General features: G+C 35.5%; 1 protein-coding gene across 1 annotated transcript in view; it reads left to right on the top strand.

The window, feature by feature from the left end:
- SLC7A11 (solute carrier family 7 member 11) overlaps window positions 1-21,740 on the top strand; it is a 76,738-nt gene that overhangs the window by 20,864 nt on the left and 34,134 nt on the right. Inside the window, exon 6 of the mRNA XM_041759376.1 lies at window positions 6,402-6,446. Within this exon, the coding sequence (XP_041615310.1) occupies window positions 6,402-6,446 (45 nt within the window). The remainder of the gene's footprint in view (window positions 1-6,401; window positions 6,447-21,740) is intronic.

Here is a 21,740-nt window from a genome sequence, read left to right as displayed (position 1 = left end):
GTAAGATGTTCCCAGGAGGTAAAATGATACTCTAAAAGCAGGGTAGGAAAAACTAAGATAATGAAATCAGGTATAATAGACAGTTTGTTATATTTTAAAGGCTCTTACAAATTCCTCAAAATTTCCTCAACATTTAAGAACAAAATATGCAGGAAAGATGATTAAAATCACTATGATATGGTATATTTCCTTTGTGTATGTTCAACTGTGATAACCATTCTGGTTGGAGCATTAGAATTTTATACTTATGCCTTATTTTATTCAGAAGCTTGAATAACAATAATCATGGATAAGAGTGGGATTTTTTACTAGGTACATTTTATTGCTCTAATATTCAGTGGAAATGACTGTTACAAGAAAGCTACTGGGTAGAAAAGTATTGCTTAAACATCAAAATCATTGTAGTAACCTTAAATTTCACTGTTTTGGGGTACTTAGTAGCAATATATCTTTAAAAAAATTATTTATAGAGCTAATAGTTGTACAGCTTTACCTGTGAGAATGGTCTATGAACATAAAGATAGTATCAGGAAACCACACTAACACAAAAATTATATAAATGCATTTAATATAAATTTTATTGACTTCTGCTTCTTTAGTTTTTAGAATCTTATCTTCCAGTGAATGCATGGAATATAAAGATATATTTCAAAATAAATGGAGTATTTACCTTATTGATCTCATGGAATTGTGAAAATATAGCATTAGAGGAAAATTAGGAGGGTCTAAGAACTTAAAATTTTAACCTAGTTTTTGAAGCAAAGCATGTTTGAAAGGCTTTCGAAGATTGTAGCTCTAGGTAGTTTAGTGTAGAATATTTGTATATTCGAGAAATATTCTTATAACCATTGTCTGTAAGTATTAATCTTGAACCACGCAGTATATTTGAAGTCTTCTTAGTTTTGTCCAAATCACAATGTGGTGCTGGACAGAGAGAAGAACAGAATTGTGATCACAGGGTTAGTAGCAGAATCAACTGTTCTATGGCTATTCAGCTTGGATCAAAGCTCTGGTGCCCTGGGGCAGCAGCCAAGCTACTGGAAGGGTAACCCAGAGACCAGAGTGAAGTGGGGAGGTGGTAAAAGCTTTCAGCTAGAGCCAAGTGTTGGGAGCCCAGCAATATTCAATCAGGAATGTGGAATGTGGAGATAGTCACAAGGGAGATTTGATTAATTCTATTGAATAAGGTTTCTTTTGCCTGTGAGGACCATGCATCTGTTCCCACGGAATCTTAAAATATTCTTGTATCCAACTCCGTCTCCCACTACCGGCACCAAATATTCAGGTCACTAGCATCATGGAGAGCAAATCTCCTCCACTTCTGTAGGCTTTTGAGGGCTGATAGATTTTTCCATTTTTTTCACTCTTTTCATTTTGAATTATCTTATTATCTTAATATCTAGTTTTATTGATGCTGAACCTAAAATGTCACTCTTGTTAAACTGATTTTAAAAAAATAATTTAGGTGGCATAGATAAACTTTATTTAACAATTCATGAAGTGGGCAGTCTGCTTTCAAGTGTCCAGAGAACTGCAAAATGGGATGGAAGACAAGAAGCTTTTTATAGGAGGAGCTTTTACAGAATTCTTTCCAAGAATAAGAGACAAGGAAAGGAAAAATAGAAAAGGAATAAGGAACAAGGAAATAAGTATAGACCCCAGAGTTGGTGTTTGGGGACTAAATGGCCCCATTTCGGGCCTAGACATGTATTTCAACGCTCTGTTTATAGGGAAAGTGGGGTTTGCATGAACTTTTGTTTATACTTTTACTCATTTGATCCTTCTCTCTATTCCCTCTTTTAAAGAATAGAAAACTTGATTTTCTCATGTTCTTAACGGGGGTTCAATTATAGTACTGGAAATGAAGGCCAGGATTTTAAGTGGACTGTTATCTGATACAAGTGTCTTGTGTAGAGACAGATAAGTAACTGCTTTTCTATAACAGGGCTGTTCTGCTACCTGAATGCTGCTTTGTGGATAGGTAGAAATAATGTGGTGGTTATTCTGTGGCCATCAGTCTTAGAGAAAGGAAGCCATGTCTAGAAGAAATAAGCAGTTGGTTCAGAGTTCCAGAGGGAAAAAAAAATTAATATCTGATTGAAAATGGAACAAGATGGAGATTAAAAGAGTTCACAGAGAGGGGTATTTATTCCCTTTCCAAATGTGATCCTGCCTCTCTGACCTCTCTCTGTCGTTCACAGTATCATGACAAGATTAGGTGGTGGAGTTATAAATGGGGCACTGTGAATGGGTCTCCACTCCCTGTGCTGCTGCTGTGACAACGTTTGCTGCAAACGAAAAGTGTGTGTGTGTGTGTGTGTGTGTGTGTATTGCAAATAAGTCAGACAGAAGCAGCTACTGTCATCAGAACTCAACCACCTAGGGTGTAAGTAGAAGCAGCAAGACCTTTGTTGGCCAAGAGGCCTTGCTCTGTCAGCAATTCAGCTTCTACATGGTGAATCGGAAAAAGACCCTGCCAAAACTTGGGTCTGAATAGAGTAGGCTTTTGGCTATGAGAACCTTTTTAGAATGATGAAAACTCCTTCACAGAAACATGATTGGGGGAAAGAAATCATTAACCCAGCCAGGTCACAGAGTTGGGGCAGAGCAACTTTAATATTATTGCCAATGTCTGCATTCAGAGAGATATGTCTGCCAGTCTTCCTTCTGGCCCAAGGGAACTCAACCAATTTCAGTCCTATATCCTGATCCAAAGCTGAATATTGCTTGGTGGGTATTTTTTTTTAAACTGTGTAATAGAAAGTTTTTCAGTGTCTTTTTTCTCCCTTTTAAATCCTATCCTCAGTGGATTTAGACTTTCTAAAGCACCTGCTGGGATTATTTTGTGCCATTGTTGTCAAATCTAATCTAAAGAATAAGCTTCTTTTTAAAATAATTCACATAGTTGGGTACTGGAATGCATTGCCAGCTTTGTGGTGCTTGTTATACACAATTATGGAAAAGCTGAAACAATAGATCTTGTGAACATTCTCTAGAGGCCTTGAGGAGATGTAAAGCAAGGAGAATGCTATGGACTCATTGCTGGAGACTAGGAGAGCATAAAGGTGTATTTCCCACAGGATGTGAATGTTTGGACCAAAATAAGAAGCTTTCTCCTTCACACCCCAACCCTGCCCCAAGCCCTTTCCTTTTCTCTATTCTCTGGAGCTATGGCAAATATTTGAAATTGTGTTCCTTTTTTCACAAATATTTCCTCTCTTGCTGTAAACATTGTTGGAAAACACCAGTTTCTGAAACAACTGTTGAGAAGGAACTGGATATTTTTGACATGAGAAACTGGGAAACGTTTCTGAGTGTGTATGTGTTCTATTTGATATTTTGGGTTTCTTTTTTCTTTCTTTCATTCTCCCCCCACCCTGCATGTTCTTCCTGTATTTCCCATTGCTTTGGCCTTATAACAAACACATGAAATTGCTTAAAGTGCATATCCCAGATATAAGTATTGATTGTTGCTTGCCTTCCTGGTATAACTACAACCTTTATTTTTAGAAACTTACTTTCTAGTCATTAAAAAATATCCTTGACTGCTAACTTTTTAGATCACCTTTTCTACTACTGTTTGGTCAGCTATTCAAATGTTTCTACTTAAGACAGTACTTAAAATATTAGATGTCTTAACCTTGTCAAAAGATAAATTGAAGCAGGGCACCTGGGTTGGTTAAGTGTCTGATTCTTGGTTTCGGCTCAGGTGGTGATCTCAGGGTCCTGAGACTGAGTCCCGAGTCAGGCTCCATGCACAGTGTGGAGTCTGCTTCAGATTCTCTCTCTCTCTCTCTCATTACTTGAAATAATAAATAAATAAATTAATTAATTAATTAATTAAATCCTTAAAGATAAGCTGAAGCATATTAAAATTGTTAATTTTAATTAAGAGTTTATTTGAGCAAAAGGTGATTTAATCCGGCAGCATTTAATTTAGCAGATAGAAAGGAGCTCTGAGGACTGTACAAAATGAGCCTTGTATAGGCAGAAGGGAGGGGAACAAAGAAGTTAGTGTAGGCAATAAAACAGGTTGGTTTTGACAAGGTTACTTTCATTTAAGCAATAGCAGGACCTATCAGGTGGATTACCTAGCTAGTACTAATCAAGTGATTCCTGATTGGCTTAAAATACCATTACTGGGAGAGCAGAAACTATAATTGTCTTGGTTTGGTGTTGGAGGGCTTAGTATAAGTAACTCTATTTTGGACTTGCTGTCTAGTTTTTAACAACCATGAACATAGACTTCCTACTTGTGAATTTAGATGGGTTATTATCAAGATGAAATAAGACATAAGACAGGTATTCTCTTTCTTGTTTTAAATTTGAGATACTCTAAGTATGTGAAAGTCTTATTGGGCTAATATTCTAGCCAATTGGTTTTAGGTAATAGAAAATTGGTATTTATAGACCCAAGCTTCTGTGTACCTATGTAATGGCTGTTTTACCTCCTAAAGAATAATAAGAGAACAGAAGAATATTTTGAAAACATGCCTTTTTTATTTTGTGGAAATGGCCTAGCTTATCAAATGAAATGTCTTTGTCTTTATATGTTTCGCTCTTCCGTTATGATCCCTTGGTTTTCCCATCTTCACAATTCAGCCATCTATGTATGCTTATTTGAGGATGGAGTCTGCCTCAATTGTATGTCTTAGAACCTTGAAAAAGAACTGTAAACGCTTTAATGAGTCACCAGCCATCCATTTGGATTAGAAAAATAAGGATGCAAGATGGGCAGACATTTCTAGGTGGGATAAGTAGCATCACAAAGTAAAAGAAAGGAATCTGGATTTCTCTAGGGCCATAATTTTAGGGTAATATTTGTAATCCTATGAAACTTGAGAGTGAAATATTGTGTGCCTAGAATGCTTTTAATGTCATGTAAGGAGCCAGAAAAGTGTTTGGAACTTGGGAAACTTTTCCAATATGTTTTGCTTTTTAGTTATCCACCAATAGTGTAATGATTAACAGTGTGTCAAGAAAGCAACTTCATAGTCTTATGATTTGAGGTTATTTGGATGGGCATATACCAGAAACCAGTGAATTGAAAGGAAGAGGTGCAAACTGAGAAACTGTTATCTTTGATACCATTGTCAGTTCTACTTGCCCTTTTGTGTTTATATATGGCCAATTCCCTAAAACCACGAAATGCTATTGTCAGACTTCTCTTGCCCTACAAGCTCTGATTGACTTGTCAACACAACTAAAATCTGGATTCCTGGAAGCCAAAGGCCATCTGGTACTTAAATTCTATGCTTATGACTCCTGCTGCACTTTGCACTGCAAAATGATAAAGTGTTGCTCACACCCCTGTGCTCATGTGGTATACTCAGTCTGGAATGTTCTTATACCACTTCACTAGGGCTTGATGTTAAGCATTTCTGAAGACTCAACTTGAATGATGCCTTCTCTAGAAAAATTTTCTGACTTACCAGTCAGGGTTACACCTCACCCCTGACTCTCATCGTGCTCTGTGCATGCTCCGGCACTGCTGCTTGTGCTGTGTTGCACTATTCTATTGACCATTTTATAAACTATGAGCTCCTTGAGAAGAAATACTGTGGATTTCCCACTTTGTTTGCCCCAGTCACTGAAACATGATAATCTCCTATATTGCTGGGAGTGAAAAAAATGAGAAAAAATAGTTTGATAGTAAACATACACCTACCCCATGACCCAGTGATCATATTCTGAATATATGCTGAAGAGAAATGATTGCATGGTCCGCAACAAAACATGTACAGGCATATTTGTGGTATCTATCCATAACAACTCTAAGTTGGAAGCAATCCAAAACCATCAACAGTAGAATATATAGTGTAATAATATGATAAACAGCATCAATAAAAATAATGAATTATTGCTACATGTAACAGCATGGATGAGACTCACAAACAAAATTTGGGGGGAAAAAAGCCAAATACAAAAAAATAATTATTGTATGATAGTAATACAAGCAAATATTAGTTTATTGTGATGAAACAAGTAAAACTAATTTATCAAAGGTGATGAAAGTCAGACTAATAGTTGCCTTTACAAGAGAATGAAAGAGAGTATTGGCTGGTAAGGGCCATAAGGGAACCTTCTAGGGTTCTAGGAATGTTTTAACTCTTGGTCTTGTAAGTTCCATAGGTGTATAAATATCTAAAAATTCATCAAGGTGTGGATTAAGATTTGTGCACTTTACATTCATATGTTATACCTATATAAAAATATTAAAAAAAATAACTATACACAAGGTTTAATAGAAAAATGATTTGTGGGAGCTTTGATTCTTGGAGATTTTTATCTTACAATAAGTATTTGTTTTTAAATTTTTTATAATTCTGATTTTGATTGTAAATGTTTGGATTATAATCATAAAATGTATTGATAATTCATAATTCATTTCATCTTTTTAGGTTCTATCTCAACTTTGTTACTGAAGAAGTGGAGAATCCTGAAAAGTAAGTGGCCATATTTAATCTGAAATATTTGTGAGGAATAAAATGTAAGGTTATACAGTTGAAAAAGCAGACCCAGAAGGTACTCCGTGTGGGCTAATTTAACTTTAGCATTATCATCATCATCATCATCAAAATTTGTTTGACTTTACTCTAAATTAGATGTAAATAACTTTATTATATATTCTACATTTAACGCTAACTCATCTGATAACCTGAAAGTATAAAATAATAAAGTTATATTTTAGGTAATCCATTTTATAAAAGCCTATATACAACTTAACGTGGACTTTCAGCTGTCCACAAATGTTCCATAAGACACGAGCTCCAGAAACTGATTATTTCTAAAAATTCATATGAGTTTTTTCATAACTATTCAATTAAAGAGAATAATGTATTTAATAAACAATTAGTTATGGAAGCCTAGAAGTAACTGTGGAATACTTAGAGCTTACACATTTTAGTAGCTGGAAGATTGCTTTTACTTTTTGTGTGTTAGGTAATACTTTTGATGGTTAGGTAATTTGATGATGATTTACATAATGTTCCTAAATTGAATTATTTTTAACTCAGAACTTAGACAAATGAATTTTGTGATTTGCATAAAAACATTTGACTTTATACAGGAAAGCAACATAATCTATGGGCAAAAGAGGGACATTTTTAGAAGTGCAATGTAAGAAATGGACTGAATTACAAAGTAGTTTCACTTATCTGGCAGTTATCAAACATCTACCATGTTTCAGTCATTGTGCTAGAAACTTCTTATATGATGAATAAGACTTGTATTCACAATTTTGTGATCTAGTCAAATGTGTAAACAAATGAAAGTAACGTAGTATGATGCTATAATAGATTACTCAGTTTGACAGAGAGTAAAGGAAGAAATACTTAACTCTGTCTATGGGGATGTGCTTATTATATAGATTCTCAAATAATGAACAGATGTTTTGAGGTAAAAAAGAGTGAGAAAGCGTGAGAGTGATAAATAGAAAAAGGGAGAGAGATGTCCCAAAACTGGGGGCACCTGGGTGGCTCAGGTCATGATCCCAGGGTCCTGGGATTGAATTCTGTATCAGGTTCCCTGCTCAGTGGGGAGCCTGCTTCTCCCTCCCCCTCTGCCTCTCCTCTGCTTGTGTTCATGCTCTCTCTCTCTCTCTTTCTCTCTCTCTCTCTCTGTGTGTCAAAGAAATAAAAAAAAATATTTAAAAAAGGAGACATGTACAAAGGTCAGTATGAAATTGCCTAGGTATCAGAGAATAAGCTCAAGTGTTCACAATTCACATTAAGGTAGGCAAAGAAATTCTGGCACTAAGTATATCAGGAGGTAGTAAGCCAATTGGATCTGGCCAAGTACCGGGGTCATCAGCATTTTGAACAAGGAAACCAACAATTGAGGTTAAAATGATGTTTCATACTATCTGATTCAACTGTTATGCAAATCAATATGTAATTTAAACATGTGAAAGGGTTATTTTATTGAGAAATATGAGAAATTTAGGACAGTACTCTCATATTTATAACTGGAATTGTGGTAGAGAACATTCACTTAGCAGGAACTAGTCTCTTCTAGCATTATTTTGAAATAAGCCACTTTATGACTCTAAATCTATTGATTACAGAAATAAATAGATTGCCCTGTTTTTACTGTTTTTGAGAATAGTGTGTAAGTGGTAACACAGAGAACAGACTGCTCTTACTAGATTTTATATATATATAAGTAGGTACTGAATTTCCATTGTATAAAAGAGATTACAATGGTTTATGTCTTTTAAGTCTAAAGAGCCCAGTTACTAAAATCTAATATCAGATAATATTTCTTATGGAAAAAAAATGGCAAGCTGTAGGTTTGTGGATGGAACCTATAATGTGACATTTGTTATATGGTACATCAGTGGCATAGTTTAGATTTTATTGTAATGGTATTTAGCAGTTTAAGTATAGTTTTATTTGCTGTATATATAATACTATTGTATATATTAAGCTATTTTAAAATTATTTATGCCATGATTACCCTGATCTGAAATTCTGATGTATTCTGTTCTGTATTTCTGAACAGTATGCCAACCAAAGATTCTCTCTCTCTCTCTTTCTTAATTTAAGGGCCTTAGTTTCACACATTGATAATGTCTATGATTTAATATGTGCAACTACGAAAGAACAGTGTTGTATTGACTCAGTGTTTTTTTGTTGTTATTGCAAAGAAGTTTCCTCATCTCAAAAAAGTGAGGTTAATTATAGCACTTACCTCACTGAGTTGTGGTAATGAGTTAATATGTATAAAATGTTTAGATTAGTGACTGTACTTTTTAATCTCTATATAATTGGTTGTTGTTATTATACTCATATTCCGATTTTAAGAACAACATAAAATCTTACTCATAGGGATCCCTGGGTAGCGCAGTGGTTTAGCGCCTGCCTTTGGCCCAGGGCACGATCCTGGACACCCCGGATCGAATCCCACGTCGGGCTCCCGGTGCACGGAGCCTGCTTCTCCCTCTGCCTATGTCTCTGCCTCTCTCTCTCTCTGTGTGACTATCATAAATAAATTAAAAAAAAAAAATCTTACTCATATAAGAGTATTTCCTCGGTTACAATATCCTAAGGAATTCTCCTTCTTCAGTATGTTTGAAAGAAATATGAAAAATTATTTCACACCATATTGAAGCCTGTTCCACCATCTTTCAGCACTGAAATTGAATATGCATTTTATGATCTCTCCTCTTCTTTTGTACAGATTTCATTTAATTTTGTAAAAAGATTTTATTTATTTATTAGAGAGAGAGAGAGAGAGAGAGAGAGCACAAAGGAAGAGGGAGAAGCAGACTCCCACTGAGCAGAGAGCCCAATGGTAGGCTAGATCGCGGGACCTTGAGATCATGACCTGAGCCAAAGGCAGACTTTTAACTGACTGAGCCACCCATGAATCCCTAATTTTTTATATTTAGAAAAAATAAATATGTACTTAAAGAAAAAAAACATAAGATATGAGAGTTTCATGATAATTTAAAAGTAACTATCAAAATTGATTTAGACTGATTATCATCACTGGTTATGCCAGATGAAATATTTTCATTTTTTGGAAATCATAATTCTGCAAAATTCATTAAGTATTTCTAGAATACTTTTAATTTGATATTTTAAGGTCTTAAACTAAGAAATTTCTCAGGAGAAATTAAGTAAGAATCTATGGAATTTTAGGTCAAGATAATTAGTAACTACTAAGACTTAAATTGAAGAAAGAAATCTCTGGAACCTTTCTGTTCTGCTGTACTAGATACTCCAATATTCAATTTTTACCTGAAAGATTCTGTATAAAACTTAGTTAACATGTTTTATCTTCTCGAAATCAGAATATGAGAAATCCACAAAATCCCCTTAATGGAAAGCAGAGATTAAATTTGTACTGTGTACTTATCAATGGGAGAAATTCAGGATTTTAACTAACTTATTCAGTGTCTTAATTTTAAAAACAATATTTCCCTATAATGTCAGCAATCAGTCCAGGTCTCTTAAAACTGAATCTTATTTTTTAAACACAAGCAACAATTTGGGAAATACTTATGGTTGAACATAGAGAACAGGTGGCAAAATTATGTGAACCTCGTCCAGATGTGTAATTTGTATGATTTCGTAGGTAGATACAGCTCCAAACTATCTTTAGTTACAAGGGAGAATAATTATAATTCCATCTCCTTTGTGACATGCCGAGATAAATGTGTTTCCCGATCAGTCACGGGTGCATGTGTCCAGGTGTGCTGCAACGTGTAACTTTCTGGCAGCTGGTGAAATGAATCATCAGCTGAACATACAACACATTTTACTATCCTCCTCCACCTAGGCAATAAAATTTTGCTAAAATTGTGACCTAATAGAAAAAGTGATCATTAATTTAGATCACTGAAAATAACAATGTGATTTAAAATACATAGAATGTAGAATAAGGTTTCATGCTCACAATTGACTACCCTTTCCATATAATTTAATTTCAGTGGAAATCTTTCAAATTATCTAATGTCACTCTATGGAGTAATTTCAGGACTGCCATTATGAACATGACTTAGGGAACAGTTCATTTAAGTGCAGTAACAAGTGAGGGGTAAACTGGGAGATGAATAAAATCAAATAACTGGCTCATGATTTCTTTTATTATGATCTCACTTTCTCTTTAAAGCTTGCAAAACACTAATCTTAAAAATTGGAGCAAAATACCTGCTATAGGATTGCATTTATAATGCTAAAAATGTTCTCAGTGTCTTTTTGTGCTGTTTTCCTCTCTAAGAGTAGCTTTGGATCTATGGAAGTAGGAATCCTTTAAGAGAGATTTAACATATTTATGAAAAATGACAGTAATTATCATTGAGATTTTCATAGCATTCAGCAATTATCTATAGCATGGTGGTTGACTCCATGAGAGTAAAAATAGTATTTTGAGGAGCAAGAATGTCCAAAGGTTGGACCATAAAGATGAAGGAATCTCACTGAATTTAAAGTGTCTTCCCATCAAATGAAATGCCTGGTAGTAGTAAGGATCGCTAATATGTACTTTGTTTTTAAAAACCAGTGTTTTTCTTTGCAAATATAATGAGTTTTGCCTATGACATTACTTGTATGGCCACTGTGCAATCTATCATTGTTCCCAAAGTTACACAGTGCAAAGAACATATCATTGAGATGTATAATGTTTGTAATCCTGCTCTGCGATTGATCAATCATGTCTTGGGTTGATGAAAGCCAAGAAATGAATTGCTTTACTTTGACCTTGGGGGTCTGAGATTAGTCGGTTTGTCTATTAGACTTGTTCCAGTGTTCTTTTCACTTCATTTATTCCCTCTGTCTTGAGGAGTTGGAAATAGTAGACTTGGTGGAAGTCAGTAAAGCTTGATACCATCAGTCATTTTTTAAAGAACAGGCTATCAACATGGTCTGAATAATCAACTTTAATAGAAGGTTTAAATAATCAGAGTGTCATGTTTAATTAATACTTTGTCTGCTTCCAATTTATATTAATTGATGCCTGAAAGTCATCACACCTTGTCCCAACGATAGCTTAGAAGAAGAGGAATTTGACTTGAGGAAAATGCCCGAAGACCTTGAAGGTGGTGTGATCGATCAGACCGGTTCATAAATGGTCTATAATCGTGTTATTTGCATTCAGTTCAGATACTGCCGTCTTACATTCTTAGTATATGTGTTTCTATCCTCATTGATTTGTATTAAGTCAGTGTAAAAGATTTTCTTAGTAACATTATACTGTTTTATGAGGCCTGTTGCTTATAGGACATGTGAGACAGTTAACCTGATTAAAAACACAGCAAAACAAAACAATCTAAAAGCTTGCCTGAATGTGTTGTAGCCAAGTGGCATGACAGAGCGTTAAAGGTTGATTTGAGGTCTTTTATTTTGCATTTTGGCATTTTAAGGATGCAGTTTTCTGTGAGAGACAAATCTTCATCTTTATGTACTTTGTAGCTTCCTAACTTAGCAGTTGCTGGAAAATAGCATATAATGTCTTGACTATGTATGTGTAGATTACAGCAGTATTATGTGTCATGATTTTTTTATGACAATGCAATGCTATCTGCATTCTTAGAATATTTCTAAAGTTTATTTTACAAATACTAAAGTGATATATGTTCTTAAGGAATGCAAACTAATTTTCACAGAAAATTAGCTCACTGCAAATAAATACATATAGAAAAATCTGGATTATTAAGCAGAGTTAATTTGTAAAAGTATTTACTAAATGGATTTCATCAAAATGATGTCTCCTGATTGAGTTAATTTATAAAATTGAATTTATATATCCAAGTTACAAAGATTTCTTTGGCAAAATAAGACATCTCTTTAGGAATGACAGGAATGTTTAGAATTACTTAATATGTGGCAGTGCTTCTCTTCAATCATTGAAATTATTATACCTAAACTCAAATCATTCTATTTTGTGCATTTCTTTTGGAAATATGTGTAAAAAGTCTGGCATATACATTTTTAAATCTGTTTCAAATATGTGTATAATTGTACTGGTTTAGCCACTGATATCACAGGGATGGTCCCGTGTTCGGAGAACAAGGTCACCAAATTACTCTTCCTGCCTTTGTTTAGTCTAAAAATTTCTCAGTGATGGAACATGTGGTTGAAGTATCCTAGGATCAAAATTCTTGCATTTCTGAGCTTCACATATGCATAAAAAATACATTTGGCTCAAACACAGTTTGTTCATGTAAAGTTGAAGTGTCAAATAAGTGGTGCAGAAATTATAGGATTATATTATAATATTTTATCAGGCAGTAATCAAGGAAGACAGATATTAATCCTTCATGTGGTTTGTGGGAGCCATTTAGTTTAGTTTTTTTTTTAAGGATTCTAACCCCATTATGTGGCAAAAATTTGAAGGTCAATGCTTTTGACTGTTTTATATCATATTACTTGTTTCTAAATTTTAATTTTAATTGCATTGAAGTATATATTTTGAGTTTAGAATCATGAACTAATGTTTTGGGTGAAATAATAGTGGCTGATTTAAATTTACCCTATGTTTTTGTTTCTCTTGCTTACTCATAAAATAAGAGACCACAAATAGTATAATGGGTAGAATCAAAAAAATTCAGAATAGAGGGCTTCTTGGACACTATGTAATTTAGCTTTCCACCAGATGCATTACTCTCCTCTATAATATCTTCAGATGTAATTTTTATAAAACAAAATGAGAAACTGAGTCTACCTTCCTTGAACTGGGCTACCAGTATTTTTTGCTTTCACGTGTTGATTAGCAACCTGCTAATTTCTGTGACCATTTCAAGCTTTGATACATTGTTAGTTGGGTGGCATAAAGAGGATAGGGGCAAACATTTTGACTGTAACAGGTACAACCCAAATGAAAAATTAAATGACACACATCAGAGGTTACAGAGCTAGAATCCTTTTATCTGAAAGGAAATACCTTTTGCAATCAGAAGTAAATGTCAGTCATTAGATTGTCTCCTGCTTTTGAGTTCACACTTTAGTGACTCCCCTCATTCATATTCTCATTTATGCAAATCAGCTACTTTACTCTGTGCCTGGATTTGAATGTTAATGATTGCACCCAAAAAGTAGCTCATAAATAAATTTTACATTCTGGGCTATACTTGGTGAAAAACTTCTTAGACCACTAATATCTAGCCTGCTGTTTGGCATTCATTAAGATTCAGTGTTGTTTAAGAGTCTCACAAAAAATAGAATAATATCCCATGTTGTTCTTTATGCACAGAGACAAGATGTATCCAGGCCATTATATTTACACTGGCCATGCTCTGGAATAATTTTGATAATTTTGTTCTAGTCATAATCAAACATTGACTCAGCTTATCGATCTACTCAGGAAAATGAGTAACTTTTGAATTTGTATAGGCACAAGCTAAAACTGTATTACCAGTGTAAACATCTAAAATGAATCAAATGAAGTCGAGTCTTTCCAGTAAAGAAAGATTTCCTTCACTTTTATGAACTGTGAAAATATTTACTTAGTGAGTCTTTGAAAATAGCACTAGTTTAGGAAATCAAAATTCTAAGACTGTCTCCTCTTAACTAGCTATTTGACCTTGGACAGGCTTCTAAGTTGCTTCTGAATCTTTGTTTACCAGTTTTAAATAGAGGGTGATAATCCCCATATTAGAGTTCTCATGGGGTTGTAAGGATAAAATATGTGAAATTCAAAAATGTTAATGAGCTTGACAAGTAATATACAAATGCCATCTGCATCCCAAACCTATATTCTTGAAAGATTAGAATTTTTCATAATTTTTGCAAAAAATTAGAGGATTAGCATAATTGTTTTATGAACAGGGGTGCCTTTTCTATACAAATGATCTATTAATCAGCTTGAAAAGTTGTTCTGCATCATCAGCAAAGTACCCAATTATTAGTAGTTAAAAGGTTCAAAAGATGAGAACTGCTTTTTATTTAGTAGTCTCTAATCTCCCTTAGGTGGCAATATGCTCACGCATTATAATCAGAATAAATTTCTTGGCAGATTTTTTTCCCTTCGAAACCAAATATTTATATGTCCACAGAATGGGTGTGGGCCCATTCTGTCACTGGCACGCTGTTGGCTTATAGTGCTGATTTAATGGATGGACTATTTGTACTTCCACTGCATTCACTTTTTTTTTTTAAAGATTTTATTTATTTATTCATGAGAGAGAGAGAGAGAGAGAGAGAGAGAGGCAGAGACACAGGCAGAGGGAGAAGCAGGCTCCATGCAGGGAGCCCGACGTGGGACTCGATCCCAGGTCTCCAGGATCACATCCTGGGCCGAAGGCAGGTGCTAAACCACTGAGCCACCCAGGGATCCCCTCACTTTTTTTTTTTAAGTTTACTTTCTTACCAAGATACTCATTTATGAAATCTGACAAACAAGGGTTTGAGCTGAGTGACTGACATCATGAATTTAAATTTTTATTCTTATTTCTAGAAAAGGAGCTATTGAGTTGGTATAAAACAGGAGAACACATGAGTTAGTTTACCCCCAAATGTTTTTTTTTAAGAATTTTTGCCTAACATAAAAATGCATAGCCTTTATTAAAAATATAAATGGTATTTGTTATCTGAGTAATAGATGGATTACAAAGTAGCACTTCAGATTATTTTCAGGAATATGATGTATATTATTTCCATTCTTTTTTTTTTTTAACATGGTGTTCAAACTCATGGCCCCAAGATCAGGAGTCAGATGCTCTACCCACGGAGCCACCCAGGCGCCCCTGTTTCCATTCTTCAGTTGAGAAAATTAAAGCCCATAGAGGTGAAGCAATTTTTCATGGCTGTGTAATGAGTGAGAAGACTAGGATTATAATCCATGCTTGATATAATGCATGCACTGTTTGGTTTCAGAGCATGTACTCTTTCTAGCATGCCAACTGGTCTCTTTGAGAAGCAAAGCAGAAGTGACTCATGGGTGTACAGTGTTGTATGGCTAAGAAAGTAACTTTGCTGTGGAAGAGGAAGTTGGGAGAAAAGTAGGATTTACAAAGGTAGAATAAAGAAGTAAAGCCATCTCACTGGGGGATGTGCATGCACAAAGCCATGGTTTCAAGAAATGGTGTGTAGACCTCTCTAGCTACAGCAAAGGATTGTAAAGAAGAGTATAAGGTGAAATGGTAGTAAGAGGTGGTTGCTGTCATGGGGTGAGCCTCCATTAGAAGAATTTGGGAGCTGATCCAGTAGCCAATGGGATGGGTAGGTCGGGGGTGTGTTGCAAGTTTTGGGTATATATGAAATGCTGTTTAGAGAAGATGAACCTGATGGTAGTTTCAATGGATTTTCTTTTTGTGATATATGAACAGTTTAAAGAGAGTTATAATCCAAGAAGTCACATTTCAGTCTTCTTTTATATGTTTATTCTCAACAAAAGCAATATCTTTGAAACGTTAATTGCCTTCTGGGCCTGACAAATCATGTGGCAGAAAATTCTGGCAAATAGCACCATAATGGCCACATTTTCCCAGTTCAAAGATATGAAGTAAACTGCTTAGGGAAAATGGATGAGTCAACATGGTGCTCACATACTCTCTTAAAAAATAGTTGTCCTTTTTATTTTTTAATGAAAATGATGGGATCATTTATTCTCTATGCCGGAAGAAGAGCAAATAAAATCAAGTTAAATGAGAAGAAAGTTCATTTTAAGATAAAATTATATTTATAAGTATCGAAACAAGAGAATTTGATTAGGCATCAGGAATCCCAAAATAGAGATAAAAGAAATGATCATTTAGCCATGATTCTTTAGATAGACAGGTGGAAAAATGAGGCAGGCCATTGCTTAAGCTTGCTTTTAATTCTATAATATTTCGGTTCTATTTTTAGGTTAGTGAGTATATGGGAACCAATGTGGGGAGTCAGGTACTACACCATAGGTCTCCGTTACTGGGGGAAAGTGTCACATGCTAGGAAGATAAAGGGAACCCTTCCTTAAATTTTAAGGTCAAATAGAATCCTGAGGCAAGGCTTGGAAATATTTCAAATAAGATGTGTCAAAGATCTGACTTTCAAACATTTGGTTTCTAGGAAAGTGTGGGTTAAGGAGGAGAGGGGAATAGCAAAGCCAGGGCAGGGCAAGATTTGGGCTGGAGAGCAACTGACCCCACCGAAGCACAGGAGATTCACATTGGTGTTGTGGAAAGAGCTTTGTACTTAGAATCAAGTGACGAAGGTTCTACTTCTAGTTCTGGAGATATGTAAATTTGTGACCATAGCTATCTCCTTTATCCTCTCTGAGCCTCTGATTTCTCAGCTGCAGGAAAGGAATGGTGGAGTATCAAATTCTGAGTTTCCTTTCAACTCTAGTATGATTCTAATTGATGACATGCGAGTACCCAGTTTGACATGAAGATATCCTTTGGGAATATGGCCAAGGGAGAGAAACTTAGACAGATCTGTCTCAGGAAGACAAATAGACCCAGAGAAAGGGATTTTGTAGCCAGTTTCTAGATATCATGATGATTGGGAGATTGAATGGGCCTAAAACTTTGAGTTATTTCAGGAAATGTATAAGAAGTTTGAACAGACAGATGGTGGGGGTGGGGGTAGGGTGAGGAGTGAAGCCAGATTGACATCCTACCTCATGGGAGCTTAATCATTAGATATGAAGATCTAGGATTAGATCCAAGCTGTGGAATCTAATCTACTGGGGTCACCTGAAGTGTAGAATCTGGAATACACCAGGAGGGATAGAGGGCGGTGTTAATGCCCTCGGGGAGATCAGTTATGTGTGTCATGATGGGTCCTGGATTCTGTTTACTGTTTTTATCACACGTGCCTAACAAAGGTGCAGAATGGTTTCTAAACTTCTGTGGTGCAGGATGTCGTTCATACTAGTCTATTTCTGTGTGTTTTATATTTTTCTCAAGAAAAATTAGACGTATATGGTGACGGAATTGCCTATGCAGAGAGGTATCTTCTCTGATAGATCTAATAGGTCAAGCATTAGACATTTCTAATAGTCTGGTTAGGATTTAATGAATTAATTTATAATAATAAATATTTATGTTGCCCACCTAAGAAAATAAAGAAGGAAAGGGTGAGGGAGACTGAGAGAAAGAGGGAGAGAGAAAGAAAGATTGATTTGTAATAACTTTCAAAAATGTATATTCATTCCTTTAGCCATCTTTTAAATGGACATTCTAATGCTTACCTTGCAGAGTTTTTGTGAGAATTGGAAATAATATACTGAGGTGTCTGACAATACTTGGCTCATAGTAGATACTTAATGGCAGACCATTTATTTTTTATTTTTTGTTATGAAACATGTCATTAGCTCATTTGAAATCTAAGAGGGATTATCAGATCAGGACTTATGAATTTGGAAAGTATTGCTTTGGGTTGAAATGTTGGGTTTGAAATCCATTATGATAAGGCAAAAACACTCTTATTTGAAGCATCTTGCCAAAGGAAGCAGAAATTATCTCAGTCTCAGAGGTAGGCTTTCCTAGTCTCATATGGTTGTTTTTCAAAAACATATAGTACTATGTTGGTTTTTCTAAGGAGACAAGCTCAGAGCTTTTAACAGTCAGATGGTTGTCCCAGTTGTTTTCTACTGTGTCATTTTCTCACTTGTCCCTTTTCTCATTCTTTCTCTCTTTTAAGTTTTGTGTTTTTTTCAAGATTTATTTATTTTAGAGAGAGAATGTGTATACGTGAGCATGAGGAGAAGCAAAAAGAGAGGGAGACAAGCAGACTCCACACTCAGTACTGGTGGAGAGCCTGACACAGGGCTCGGTCCCACGATCCTGAGATCCTGACCTGAGTGGAACTCAAGAATCAGACACTTAACTGACTGGGCCACTGAGGTGCCCCCCTTCTCTCTTTTATTTATTTACTTTTTCCCCTCTCTCTCTTTTAAAGTTAGATAGGGGGACACCTGGGTGGCTCAGTGGTTAAGCATCTGCCTTCAGCTTGGGGCGTGATCCTGGAGTCCCGGGATCGAGTCCCACATCAGGCTCCCTGCATGGAGCCTGCTTCTCCCTCTGCCTGTGTCTCTGCCTCTCTCTTTCTCTCTGTCTCTTATGAATTAATAAATAAAATAAACTAAATAAAGTTAGATAGGTGGAACAGATCGGGAGAGCTGCCTGTGACAAAAGCTTAATAAAAATCAATACTAATGCATATTAGTTGAGAATGCGGTGATCAAACACCGTGGCCACTGGTTTATATAGTAAGATAAGCAATATTATATGGAAGATCGTTTATAAAATTAAGTCTATACCATACAGCTCAAGTATTTCATAATATGTAAAACTAAAGTTTACAACATTTACTCATATGACACAAAATAAGAGAGACTAAAGACTATCATGCATGACTTTCTAAGCAGAGTTGTTTCTAGAGGCTCATTGGTTACCTATCACAGAGTTTTTGTTTGTTTTTGTTTTTTTGTTTGTTTTTAATCACAGAGCTTTTTATAGGCATCTCATGTCTTACCTCCTCCAAAGTGTGTCTCCTGTTGGTCTTGGATGATGTCATTTTTTTCTCTCTCACTGACATTATCCCGTCATGGTCAATCTCTTAGGGATAGATAGCAAAGGAGGTGAGGATGTTTATTAATTTCTAAGTTGCTTCAGTGTTCATGTTACCTGTGTATACAAATAGTTCTCCACCCATTCACTTTCCTTCATTCACACATTGGCATGGCTGGCCTAGTTTATTAGACTAACTTCCTAATATAATTTAAAACACGGTGGACTTGACCTTGAGGAAGTATATCACAAAAGCCTGGCATTTTTTTTAATAATAAATTTATTTTTTATTGGTGTTCAATTTGAGCCAGGGATTTTTGAATTGGGCAGGAGGTAGCCATCAAATTTTCTATTCCTTTCATTGTAAAGATAAAGAACTGAAGTCAGAGAGATGGATTAATTTGTCTATATTTACATTTGTTTATATTTAAAATACTGATCCCTTTCTAGTCCTCCTTTCAAACACTTAGCGTTGTTGAATAAAAATCTAAGAGTGATGGATATGGCAAGATTTTAGCCTCGAAATTAGCTGGGGAAGAATGTGATCATTAGGAGTGACCTGTATGTTATTTGAGAATGGAACAAAACTGCTTTTAAAAATGTATAAAAGCATTAACATTTGCCTGCATTCAACTTTCTAAAGCTGTTTTTCAAACACATAATGAAAGGGGTCCTGGGCTAGCTGAATTAAATAATCTATTCCAGGTTGTTTATTGAAGGTCAGTCATCTGGTCGCACAATTAAAGCAGACACTTTATGACTGGGAAATGTTGAAATGTTAGGATATTGTAAGGAAATAATTGCTTTTTATTTTCTTTAAGATTTTGACAGACACCCTGATTCTCAAAATAGTTTTTATATCTCTTTGTGGGGGGTGGGCGGCAATATTTAATTTTTCTGTATCGACATTATCAAACAATCAAGATATCACTTCCCATATTCTGGCCTGAGGCAAGCAAAAGAGAAATTGATATAGAAGACACGATTAATTTTGTTTTGAGCCAGAAAAATGACAAAAGAAATGAACGCGATAGATGGCAAGAGGAGGTCATGCTTTCAAACTACTGATTTGTAGCTGCTCAGGGTCTGGTGGAAGAAAGGTTAAATGTGTTTTAAATGTATGGAAGTGCTTAGCTATTTGATCCTCTTTGTGCCATGGCCTCTGGCCAAGGAGAGGCAACTGCAAATCGAACTCAGTGATGTCCCTCTCTGGTGACTCGGAGCCCTTTGTGTTTTTGTCGAGCCACAACCTGAACTCTGAACTGCAGCGAGGGAGACAGCTCCACCTGGATGTGTAGGTGCTTTCCAGCCCTCAAGTTTCAGATGCAAGTGTGACCAACACAGAGGCAGGGTTTCCTGTTCTCGGAAAGATAAGGCTACTTCTGCTGCTGTTGTTGCCACTTCTAAGGCCTTTCCCTGCAGACTTCCCTCCCCTCTGAGCCAGGCCTCCCCAGCTCCCCAGCTCACAGCAAGGGGCACCTGGGAGCACGAGACATCCTGGTGGGCTGGTTCTCCTATTTCTCCCACCAGACTCATCTTGTTCATACCATTTTTTAATGACCAGGATGCAAATTTCCAACTAGCAGTTATGGTTTAATCAAGTTATAGAAAGGAAAACTCCTATGGTTTCTATACTCTGCCAGAAAGTAAAAGTAAAACTTTATGATTTTCATGGTATTTTCATAAACCGTACATGGTCTTTCCCTCTCTGTTTTAATAATAGAGGATAGTCGAATTTTAAAAGGCCAAAAACTATGTAGAAGAAAATTAAAAGCACCTGTTATCTCATAATCACATCAAATAGAAACTGTTATTATTTTGATATTTTGCTTCCCCCCCCCCCGCCGGGTGTGTATATATACCTATGTTTGTGCCGTGCGCATCTCTATTTCATTATATTACTTGAGATAAATGTTAATACACATTTTTTTTCATACACATTTTTCTTCATCGCTTTGGCATTACACTATGGATTTACTTATTTATTTACTGTCTGTTTCCTTTATGAGGGCCGGGGCTCATTCATCTGTGTCATTCATTGCTGCATCCCCAGCAGCTCAAAGGCCTCATGACGTCTGTCCTGCCATTCCAGATTTGTTGTATCTCGAGCTCGGCTCTAACTCTTTTTATTCATCTAGATCTATCCTGCTTTTTTATTTAACATCATTTCATTAGATTTTCCTTGATCTCTAAAATCTTAGTAAGCACCATTTGTAATGATGGTATAGTATTTCGTTGGGTAGCTGTACCAGCATTTACTTATTTTCCTGTTAGACGTTGAAAATGTTTCCAATTTTTTTAGTGTGATAATGCTGTGGTATAATTTAATATATAAATCTTTGTACCTATTTAATTATTTTCTTAGGAAGATTGCTGGAAGAGAATTACTATGTCAAAGGCAATAAACTTTTTAAGTATCTCTTTGTCTTACCCAGATGCTCTCCGAGCATGTACATCAGTTTCCTCACTCAATAGCAATAGTTAAGAATACTTAATCAGCATTGGGTGTCATTATTTACAAAAATCTTTGTTAATTGTAAAGCAAAAGTTATGCCTCATTGTTTTAAATTGCATTTTTAAAATCATATATAAGGCTTAATCCTTTCCCCATGTTTAGTTCTATGTGGTTGACATTTTGGGGCATGAATATTTGTGACTCAAAAGAATTTTTTGTATATTATGGGTACTAATTCTTTATTATATTGATTGCCAAATTCTGTCACAGTTTTTCACGTAACTAAATTTTCTTTATGATTCAGCTCATAGAAGTGTGAATTTATATATCATAATTTAATTAGTTAAT

Source organism: Vulpes lagopus, chromosome 6, assembly GCF_018345385.1.
Source record: "Vulpes lagopus strain Blue_001 chromosome 6, ASM1834538v1, whole genome shotgun sequence".
Classification (NCBI taxonomy): Eukaryota; Metazoa; Chordata; class Mammalia; order Carnivora; family Canidae; genus Vulpes; species Vulpes lagopus.
Note: the sequence above shows the minus strand (reverse complement) of the source record. Positions and strands in the feature narration are given on the sequence as shown.